The sequence below is a fragment of the Glycine max genome, chromosome 4 (genome assembly GCF_000004515.6).
Source record: "Glycine max cultivar Williams 82 chromosome 4, Glycine_max_v4.0, whole genome shotgun sequence".
Taxonomy (NCBI): domain Eukaryota; kingdom Viridiplantae; phylum Streptophyta; class Magnoliopsida; order Fabales; family Fabaceae; genus Glycine; species Glycine max.
The window spans coordinates 8,299,937-8,311,751 of NC_016091.4; the positions used below are offsets into that span (position 1 = coordinate 8,299,937).

Below are 11,815 nucleotides of genomic sequence, written 5' to 3' on the forward strand. Positions count from 1 at the left end.
TTTTACCCCTAATTTATATTATTGAAGCAGTTTGATGAATAAAATTTGTTTTAATTTTAAATAAAAATTAAACTCTAATAAATTTTAAAGAAATGTATCTAATAAAATTATTTCATTAAAAGGATATTATTTTGAAAAAAAAAAAGTACGTGTATATTCATACTAAATGTGAAAATATCTTATTCTCAAGAAACATATATGAACATTTTACCTAGAAAATTTATAACTGATTAAATAGATTTTAATCATTCTCAAAAATCATATACATAAGTTTCATGATTCTTAAAAATCACCATACTCTTGTATGAAAAACTTTCCAATTACCATGATGTATTATCCCTCACCATCCAGAACTGTTAGAATCGAGCCAACTAATGTTTGTAAGGTTTATCTAGTTTAAGTTATAAATTTGTCAAACACTGCAATAAAATAATATGATTAGATAATTTAAATTGATTATATCGTTTTTTAAGTTTTTTTGGATGTGATTAGTTGTTGAAATAAAAATGAGGATTAACATGATCCATGAACTAATTTTATAAGTTACTATTTATTTTAAATTTACCTCCCCTTTTACACTGTTAAGTAATTTTCTTAACAGTAAGCTCTTTATTGTTTTCCACTTCACCATTTACAAGAGATAACCCTAGTATCACAAACAAAATCAAAAGCAACAATCGTAAAATTCATAATCTGGATCTTAGAATATAAGAAACAGAGGGAGAACGAATTTCAAAGGTTTTCATCAAGGAAAAAAAAATCATATCATTGCCCGGTTGAATTGTACCTAAAGTCCGCAGATATTTCTCAGTTTTGGTCGCAGAATTAACTACTACCAAGCAACGACACTATTCACATAATGGTAAAGTAAAACCTAGAAATAATTCAAAACCAAAGGTAAAAGAAGATGCCATATTTATCTATATCAAGTTATCTACAAATCGGATTCTGTCCCAATGCCGCCACTTCTGCACCTTAGAGGCATAAGCCGCCTCCTCTTTGCAGCTTGTTCCTCACAATTATCAGGCTCCATGCCATCAATCATCTGACCATCATCACATCCAGCCTCATCATCTACTGCATCAGAAACTTGTTTCAATGGTGTTGTGGGAGCTTCCTCGTCATCTACTGCATCAGAAACTTGTTGTAATGGTATTGTTGGAGCTTCCTCATCATCCAATGCATCAGGAAACTGCTGCACTGAAATTGTCGTAGTTTCTTGACCAGAAGAGTGGAGATCTCCATTCTTGTTATCATCACACTTCGTAATCGAGTCTAGAGAATTTCCCACCACCGAGTTGGAAATATCTATAACATGCTCAGCTTTTTCCATGGCTGAACAAGTTTTCTCACCTTGTTCAGGTTCATTAGATGACCCAGGCTCATTCACAACAAGGCAATTTTTGCAGACTGTTATATCTTCTGAATCATCCAAGACACTATTTGATGCATCTAAAGATGGCTGCACCACATCACGATCCACTAGCAGAGAGATTTGTGGTCTATGACATTTCTCATCTCCACAATCCCTAGGAAGATATGGCAATGAACATGTTTGAGGTGTAATTCCAGCCACTTGCTGGTAGTTGGGATCTGTAGCCAAGTACATAAACTGGTCCCCAAGATCCGTGTCTTCCTATTAAAATACAATAGAAAACGAGGGGAGCAGAGGAGTTAGTTTTACAACATCAATGTAAAAAAGGAGTGATAGAACCTAATATAAATGTGATAGGTTCTAAGTTTAGAAGAAATTTACACATCATTCAACGGCTACATTTAGAAACTATGCTGGATAGGTCCTAAGTTTATTACAACGTATAAAATGTAATGCAGGCAGCATAAATTATTTGACAACCATAGAAGCCTTTTGTAGCATAAGGGTTCAAAATTTGTATTTGGGATGAGGAAACTGGCTATGTCCATGAGATAAAAATGTTGCTGGGAGGAGAGACTACACATGACCTAGGGAGTGCTTCAAACAAATTCAAGGAAAAAAATGCAGAGACAGATTATGAGTAGATACCTCCATCGAAAATATTGAACGATAATCAGATGACCGCTGGTCAAAGGATTGGCACTGTCCCAACATTGCTCCTGCAGTAGCTCCTGGATCAAAAAGCTCTTTAAGAACCAATCCTGAATTGTTAAAGGATTGAGGATCCAAAGACGATGAACCAGACAATAGAGTGATTTCTATTCCCTGCCCAGCATGAGAAGTTGTTGGCTCCTTATTGACTTCAGGGTGATCAATCCCAGTTCTGTTATCATTATTTTCTAAGCACTCATCATCACCACTACAGTCAGAGGAAGAGATTTCATGTGAACCATGATTTTCCACAAGTTCAAAGATTAACTTCTGGATCAGTGTTCGCTTGAGAAAAGCTTCAGCAGGCAGAAACCAGTCCACATTGAGCTGGAAATTACTAGTTATATTAGGTCAAATTGGGATATATAATACTAAAATAGGCATGACTAACAACTAAGAGAAATGTTAACAACACACTCCTTTTAACACATTCTTCAATATACTATCACTGAGTGAATTTTATGTGGGACCCAGGTTATTTAGTAGGGCATGTACTTAACCCAATTACAGTGTGTTGAAGAGAATGCTAAAATGCTGTTCAGCTAGAACTCCTCAGATGAAGAGATAAACAAAATTGAGGACGTTGCAACAAAAGAACTATGGGTAAATTATTTTCAACTTAAAAAAATATTGAACCACTCAAGTGATTAATAAAGTCAACCAGCAGATAAAGATTAGCTCTGCTCTTTGTACACTGGTAACCAATTGAATGGATGATTGATTTTAGAATGGAAATACTCTTTCCAATGATTTCTTGTTTGTGCTCTCATAAAAAGTTTGAAATAAACCAGAACTAAGAATGAGTAGATCACTTACAAAGTTGGAAAACTTGGTTAGTTTGAAAGGATTGAAATTAAGAGGTGCTTCAACAAGGAACAGCTCTAGGTAGTGAAGCAGAAATAGGCCACAATCATATGAGTTCTCTTGCTGCGGCAACTGTCATGGAGTGAGAGCATTCAATCACAAAACATTAAAAAGAAAGAAAAACTCAAACAGGAAACCAAAAAGTGATCAGTATATTCAGCAGAAATAGGCTAGAATCATATGAATTTTCTTGCTGTGCCAATTGTCAACGAGTAAGAACATTCAATCATAATATTATAAAAAATAAAAAAACTTCGTACCCCATTGCCCAGAGGCTCTTCGCTATGCGAAGGTATGGGGGAGGGATGTTGTACGCAGCCTTACCCTTGCATATGCAAAGAGGCTGTTTCCGGATTCGAACCCATGACCAACAGGTCACCAAGGCACAACTTTACCGCTGCACCAGGGCTCGCCCTCAATATTATAAAAAAAAAAATAAAAATAAAAAAAAAGTTAAGAGCATAAAACCAAAAAGTGATCAGTGTTCCTTGAATAACTCAACTAATAATGAGCCATGGGAAATTGAGGAAAGATACAAATGCAAAAGGTATGCCATATTCCATTTCTCTCAAATTTTTCTATATGGCGAACAAAAAAATAGAGGAAAATTAAGATTATCAAATGATGGGATTTTCCACTTCAAGTGTATGTAACACAAATGGTTTGCAGAAAAACTCAAAGTAAACCCCCAAACTAGTCTTCAAGATTGAATGAGTAAGGCATTTTAGTCCGAGATTTTAAAAATCCTGTTAATGCTTGACTTTGCAAATCATTCATTTTTAGCCCTTTTTGGTGCAAAACGACAATGGAAAAGAAGTACAAAAGGATTAAAATGAATTATTTTTTTGCAAAATCAGGGGTTAACAAAGTTTTTAAAATCTCAAGAACTAAAATCTCCCTCCCTTACAATCTCAAATTAATTTTGGGGTTACTCAAAACAACTTCTAACATATAATGCATTGAAACAAATACCTGTATTTTCTATATGAATGATTAGGTGCCTCACTTTGACAGAGAAGGAAAAGATTTTCAGGTTCATCAACCAGTAAGAGATTTTTTTTATCAAAAAACAGCAAACCTTTTATAGTAACTTCCAAAACAATATAGTATCTACTCCTCAGCAAATATAACAGCAATTTGTTTCATTAAAAACACAAATGGATCTTTAAAGGAAGAATGATTGTCCTTGTGAAAGTCATCAAAATATTAGCAGGCAATACCGCAAGTGGAAGAAAACGCATATTTAAGAATCTTGATGAAAGGTCTTCTTCCAAAGTATCCTTATGTCTCTCTTTCCACTCTTCCCACAAGTAACTGTCAATATCAGATGAGAAAAGACCAAAATACAACTCTCTTGAGTTCACTTTTTAAAATCAGAATACAAATATAAGGAATCTGCATAGTAGTAACAGAAATAAGCATGTATAATTGATATTATGTTGAAATTAAAGTAAGGAACAAAAAATGCCAATACGAATAAGCAGAATCCATAAGCACATAATTTTGGTTTTCTTGTTTGTTTACACCATCATTCATAATCAAAAGATAAAACAATAATGATATTTGCATTTTTCAGGGTTCAATATTAAATGTTTTTGTATTAGCAGTGCATGTTTCTGTATTATTTAAATGTTTTTCCAGATTGGCCAAACTATGTTAAGCTCAATTCTGGACTGATACTTGTACTGTTAGTACCTCTGGTACTCAATTAATATATATTATTAAGTTTGCTGATAAAAAAAAATATATATATATATATATTAATTTAAAGGTGAAACTAAAGGACTACATAAAAGTCAAATTAGAAAATTTAACATTGTGTTTTGGTTGGAAAGTTGCCTTAGTTGTGGTATGGTCACCCCTGGGTCAGTGTCTCAGAAAAGACTATCTACAAAGGGGCTGACCAGAAAGGCCAAGTGAAGTGTGGAGCCACCAGGAAGTGAACTCTTAGCAGGTTGAGATCACACATCAATTAAAAATAAGTCCTAAGTGGTGCTCATAATGCTTGGGCAATCCCTACCTTAAAAATCAGTTTTGTGAGGTTGAGTTAGGCCATAAGCCCAAATTCTAAGAGTTCCAATAACTAAGAAGAAACTTCATCTAGAAGACTCACTTAGAGTTTAATCAAATGCAGGATCAATGGTCTGAGCTCTATTTTTCAGATTTATATATGTCTAAGTCTAACGTTGTGCAAAAAGTTGAGTACAAAGTTGACTACATTTAAGTAAATTATTATACACAAAATACTAGCTAAGGATATACAGTTCTGTTCTAAGGCCAGAAACGTTCCCTTGAATGGTTCTAGGACTGATAGATATGTTTACAAAATTTGGTTAGATTGACCGTCATGCAAGACTTCACAACTAATTAGTTATTACATAATTAAAGGAAGCACATTAACCACTAGGAACTTCATTATCAATTGCTTGATAAAATCACAATTTAACGAAGTTACTACAAAATCAATATTTCAAAATTCAGCTGCAGGGGCAGATGGTCTGCAATGGTCTCAAACATGAACCCAAATATAACTTGTACTTGCATATATAATATAACATCAAATTCAGTTTTAATTTATAGCACATAATAACCAGCATACACGTTTTTGGGGCAGGGGAGGGGTTGAGAGGGGAATAAAAGAAAGTAAGAAGTTCTAATCTACCTTTGCACTAGGTTTTTCAGACCACTATGACTTCCTTTTATGGAATCCATATGCAATATACAGGGTACCTTAAGTGAATTGTCCGGCTCCTTATCTGGAATACATATAATAACATAAATCTCAGAAAATAGTTTCACAAGAATGATCATAAGCCGAGACCTCACCATTAAAATTAACCACTTCACCAGGATGGCATATGACTATTAAACTCCAGTGAAGACTACCATCACATGAAAAGATAAGGCTGATCAGCACTTGAATACAGTTAGAGACAGATGGAGAACCAAAACTTCCAAAGAATCTTACTTGAAGTTCACAGGAATAAAGATATAATCCTTTGCAAATAAATTTACTTTTCTTGTCCATTTACGAACGCGTAGAAATGCTGCTTTTCCATCAGAAGCACTAGACGGATTTTTGTCCATATCAGCCAACTTTCTAAAGAAGAAACTATTAAAAAAATGAAATCTATGCTTTTCCATGTCCGGTATTTGATTCTTGAGATACCTGCCAAAATGAGATTTCCAAAATGTCAAACCATCTTCAATCACAATATAGATCAACAACCATATAATTATAATGGGCCTTTAAAATACGTATACCAGAAGAGAAAAAAAAAAAGGGAAATGGATGGTACATAAAGCAGGGTGAGAAATGCTGCCATGAGTAAAGAGAAAATTAAGGATGGAGAGGTAACAGATTTTACATGTGGCATTAGCAAATTGGGGAGGAAATTCTGCAATGTTGTGTGAGGGTAAGGAAAACATGAATATAGTGGAAGGAGAAGAGATTGGCAGAGGAGAAGAGAATTTTTGAAAGGGTTTAATGGCTTTAGCCAGGGAGGGCAGGATCCACTAATTCAGCTCTGATTGTTCTTTTTCTTGCTGCATTTTATTTCTCTTCTGTTCATTCTGTTCCATTTCTGTGTCCAGAACTTAATAATCAACTTATACCCAAAAAGGAGAGTTTCTCGTTGCCTTATATTATAATTTCAGTATCCATCAATTTTTCATTATTTAATATTTCCTGCCTTTTCACAATATCCTACAATCATCAATCCTTTTAGTATTCTCTTTATATAAACGCAATATATGTTGATATTCCTCTGCCCATAAGTGCCTACATATATCATCATCTATTTTCAATTGTAAATTGTATGTTACAAAAATCATATGAAAGAGAACTTAGTTTTTAAAGGGAGAAAAGATAAAGGACACTCCATTCCATGGTTCACAAAGATGCAATCTATAAGAAAGAAAATGCAACCAAGAAGGACAGAACAAGCTAAAAATGTTATTGTAGTCTTGCATATGATGAATAAAGTTTTTAACAAAAATATGGGACAAAAGAATGATAATTATGCATACACACATGCATACATATGAGTGTGTGTGTGTGTATAGAGAGAGAGAGAGAAACTCACTGGATGTAAAAATCAATAATTGTGTCATTAATGAATGTGTCTGGTTGCAAGAGATCTACATCTCTCTTGCTTAGGGAAACAGCATCTGGATCCCCTTTCGGATAGATAACATCATCGAAAGGCTCCTCAAAACTGTTTCAGATCATAAATTCTTAGAATTAAACATGGTATTATGAGCTACATCCTCCCTCCCGCCCCCCAAAACACACACACACACACACACACAAAGCAAGACGAGAAAATGAAAAATGATAGTAGAAAGCAATAGGCTCTAATGGTTATTTACAAGATATCATGATCTTTTACATTCACTCAAATAGACACATTAAAAAAGTATATAGAAATCAGAAGATTGATGTGAACACGTTTTCCTCAACATAACAGAAGTTGTGCACGTTTCTACTTAAAGGTATATGGAAAACATGAAAATCATACAGATGTAACCATGGACTCAAACCTCACATTTCCAATAAATGATATCTACAACATTTTTAATTGGAAGAATGAGTGAAAAGGATTGCACTCAGCTTCAACATCCCAAGCCAAACATCTCAGAAGCACACATTAAACCATAGAATAAACTATGGAATACGGTGAAAAGAAGATTAATAGACAGCATATATGCAATGGCAAAGGAAATAGGACACCATAAAGCACTAAACCTGAACACGTTTTCAAAATAAAAGCTATGGGCTACGGCATCCATACATGTAGATATGCTTTCCAAAATGGAAAAGGAAATTAACAAACAATTCTTACTTGGGGAAGTAGCATCTTGACCCACGTGAATCAGTTTTATTGCCTTCTACATCCGCACTACAAGAGAAAAATTAGTCATAAAAATAATACATTCAATAAAATGACATAAACTGGCATTCAGAGCAAAAAACATATGCACCTCAAATCAATTTTGAACCAAGAATAAACTTTTCCATACAATGAAATCACACATCACAAGTTTATAAACAAAACACAAATATTACAATTAACAGAGTCCAGTCAAGACTTGTGACTTGCAGCCTATCCATCAATCAATTATAATCGATAGAAACCAGTATCCAACAGGTGAAAACCTACAATCTGTGTAGAATTTTATAGAAAATTGATAACCAACTGACCAAGGAAAAATGTAATAGAAAATACATCTTAATGACTTACCGAAGAGCCATGTTCCAAGAAGCCAAGTATTTCAGATTAAGAGATGTGATTTGTCTATGTCTAAGAGACCAATTGTAATCAGCAACCGCAATTTCCAATTCCTCAATGCCTAGCATATGTATAGACATACACTTAATCAGTAACAGAGATAAGTTACTATCTGCAAAAACAAACTACAAACTCCTACTATCAGAAATTACCCAAATAAATTTAGCTAGTTTGAATAAAAATGACAAGTTACGTCATGTAAGCCAAGATATAACGAAGAAGAAAACCATTCCCTTTGATCAACTATAATAATAGCACTCACCTGAAGCATCGCTTACATGTTTTGATTGGCTTGCATTACTTGATATTACTCGAAGCTTTATCACGACAGTTCCACTCTGAAGAAAGGGCATATAAGGAGAATTATAGAATTTACACACACACACACATATTGCAAGCAATAGAATTATAAAACTCACACTTTGAAACAACTGACAATTAATGTCAATGAGATCATCAACTGTCCATTCAAGATCAAAAGCTTCTTGCTTTATACATGTAGTTGAAACATTGATCTTGACAAAACAAGGTGAAAAGGTTAACTTTGGCCCCAGATAATAATTATCCTGGTATATGACATAATCAGGATGAAGAACAACTTCTGTATTTGTGTCATCCTGAAGATTACATGAAAGAAAATAATAGTGAATACAAAAATAAAATGACCCATAATATGCCACAAAAATAGTGAATCAAATGCCGTAGAAAGCATTCTATATTGATGTACTAGATATAGAGATAAGAAAATACAAAGTTTGTAGCTTAAACAGTTAGTACATCAGCTTATATTCTCAGATAAAAGGTAGGTAAACTTGATGAAGCAGTAAGGGGAAAGACAAAATAATCCAAAAAATTAATATGCAGCAGTAATGAAAAAGTAAAAAGCAATAAAAGACAACAGTAGAAAAACAACTAAAGCAATACCAAATCTAAAAAACCCACAAAAGATGACAAAAATACTGCATGAGATGTCAATTTCTTTAGCACAAAAAGGTCATGTGCTTAAAAAAATTACCATGTCAGAATTGTCTGTGCCATTCAGTCCACAACCATTTAATGACACTGAAATAATGAATACTAAGTTTAGTAAGTAAACTGCAATATAATATTTCCAAATTGAACGTGGTAGAGTTACCAAGTATAAGGAATCCAGGATTACAAAAAACACACCACCATTCTCTGGAAAATCCGAAGCAGGACTTGTTGGAGCACTCTCATCCATGCTATCATCAGCCTCTGAATTGACATCAATTGATTCATTCTGTAAAAAAATTGAACATAGACATAAATCTCACAATTAAATCAATTACTTAGACTGTAATCTGACAAATTGACGTTACAGTACACTGTATGAAGACCCTGAAGGGGCTGTGCAAAAAAATGAGGACCCTGAAGGGTCAACCTGGCTTGTTTCAGGTGAAGATACTTCGCCACTTGTATCCATTTTCTCTAGTTTGTTATGGTTATGAATATCTATTTTAAAATGATGACGGCTTTCATGACTAATCAAATTTGATTCTTTGTCAGCTTCCAACACAGAACTATTCTCTTTACTATCATATATATCTTCCACTGTGTCAGGAGAGGGGTCAGAACAATCCTTTTCCAAATTAAACATAGCACCAGCTACATCAACACAATGAATACTGGCAACACTCTTGATGCCAACCTTATTGACCTCGGAATCTGCAATACATCACAATATATGTACAATCAATTTAATTGAAATGCTTATATAAAATAAAAGGAAAAATAGAAAGAAGTGGGGAACATGAGAGGGAAACTATTTCAAGAAAGCAAAATTACTAAAATAAAGACTGAATGGCATATTTTCAACAATAAAGAGTAGGACTCTCAATCTTGCCGTTCATAATCCATAATTTATTACTACTATTTTATTATCTTTTAAGAGTCTTGCTATCCATGCTCCAAGGGTAATGATTAAAAAACTATAAAAAAAACATATTGAAAATCACACTGGAGATGCATTGGAAATTGTGGCAAGAGTATATTAATAACACTTTTCATAAAAACTATGCACTTATAATACCTTAACCAGTGCCCTGATTAGTATTTGCTTGTCTTTAATCCTTTTTCATTTCATGATAATTATATATACGCATGCCATTCTTCGTTATCTATCTATTTAAGCATATTGAAGTTTACTACCCTTCCACGAATTCAACAACCATGGCGTGCACTAGGGCCCATCCAGAATCAAAACGAGACCACTGCCTATGCTCGACAACGTCTTGTGTTAAGGACAGCCCAACTTATCTCAATAAAGATAACCAGCCATCATGACATTACATTTTTTAAATTACTTACAAACTCTTTAAGTCCTCAGAAAACGAAAACAATAACAATCAGGAAGAATTCTCTAGGTTCCATTCCTCTCCTTCAGTTCCTTCAAGTTGTCTCTCTAAGAAGCATTCGCTATACTTTAAAATCGAAACTATTAATCATCAAACATTAAATATAACGCAATGGCGACACCTACAAATTAAATTACCATCTAAAAGGCAAAACGAGTACTATATATGAACAATTCCAAATGAAGATCACGTTTGTTTCTCGAATTGGGAAATTAGGGAAATCGTCTTACCGCGAGCGAGGAAATTGTGGTGTTTATCGGAGGCGACCTCATCCTCTTCGTTGAAATCGAAGACTTGCAGATCTCTGCGCGGAGACTTGCTCATGGTTCCCCAGCAACAGCAAGGGTTTTTGGGGGGAGCAGCAGCGAGTTGAGAGCGCCAAATTGATGCAAGCTATGCCACTCTTGGGAATTGGGGGTGCGTTGAAATAGTGCCCTAAATACTATTAAAATCCGCCAATTATAAGTTGCCACCTGTCCCAAACTCGGTTGAAAGGTTGATGTATTTTTTCTTTCGACTCTTGAGTATGGAATTACCACGTGAATTTTTATAAGAAAAATACTCAATTTACTCTATAAAAGTGGAAAAGAGTTTCAAAAACATGAAAAATATTTTTTTATTTGAGTGCGTAAAAATTAGAGGTGTTTGTGACCTGATTTGGTTGGATTTTTTTTATTAAAATATCATTCCAATCAAACTTTAAAAAAAACATACAATTTGATTAAGTTTTAATTTAAAATAAAATCCGAACTAAATTAATCTTTTATAATTTAATTTGGTTAGATTTTTGCAGTTTTTATTGCTATAAAATTTTCATTGTTGAACATTTTATAATATAACTAAAGACTCTATAATTACTAACTTATTCATATTTTCGGAGTTGCTTTCATATTTACAAATAAATGATATGATGTCATAGTAAAAAATCTTAATACAAATATATAAACTTCTGACATGCTTTAATAAATATAATTCAACTACCAACAACAAGAAATTATCATTGATATCATTATAACATTCATGAATATTATATCTCACTGCTTCTCTTTTTCTTTATTTAGTTGTTCACAAATTCTCAATATTAAGATTAAAAAAAATTAATTAGCAAATTCAATGATCTAATATTATCAACCAAAAAGGCAAAAATAAAGCATAGGATCACTACTACAAAATTACCTTTCTACATCAGTTAAAAACAC

The 11,815-nt window shown here is 33.5% G+C and overlaps 1 protein-coding gene across 1 annotated transcript; it reads right to left on the minus strand.

The window, feature by feature from the left end:
• Positions 1-739: 739 nt before the first annotated feature.
• On the minus strand, positions 740-11,047 carry LOC100800444 (probable ubiquitin-like-specific protease 2B). Its single transcript, XM_026128205.2, is given in 16 exon segments — positions 740-1,636; positions 2,024-2,413; positions 2,903-3,022; positions 4,171-4,264; positions 5,613-5,744; positions 5,746-5,832; positions 5,919-6,119; positions 7,036-7,167; positions 7,795-7,851; positions 8,194-8,302; positions 8,504-8,579; positions 8,661-8,858; positions 9,257-9,303; positions 9,412-9,502; positions 9,587-9,927; positions 10,847-11,047. Coding segments are annotated over 16 exon segments (2,871 nt in total). The 5' UTR covers positions 10,941-11,047; the 3' UTR covers positions 740-934.
• Positions 11,048-11,815: the final 768 nt, after the last annotated feature.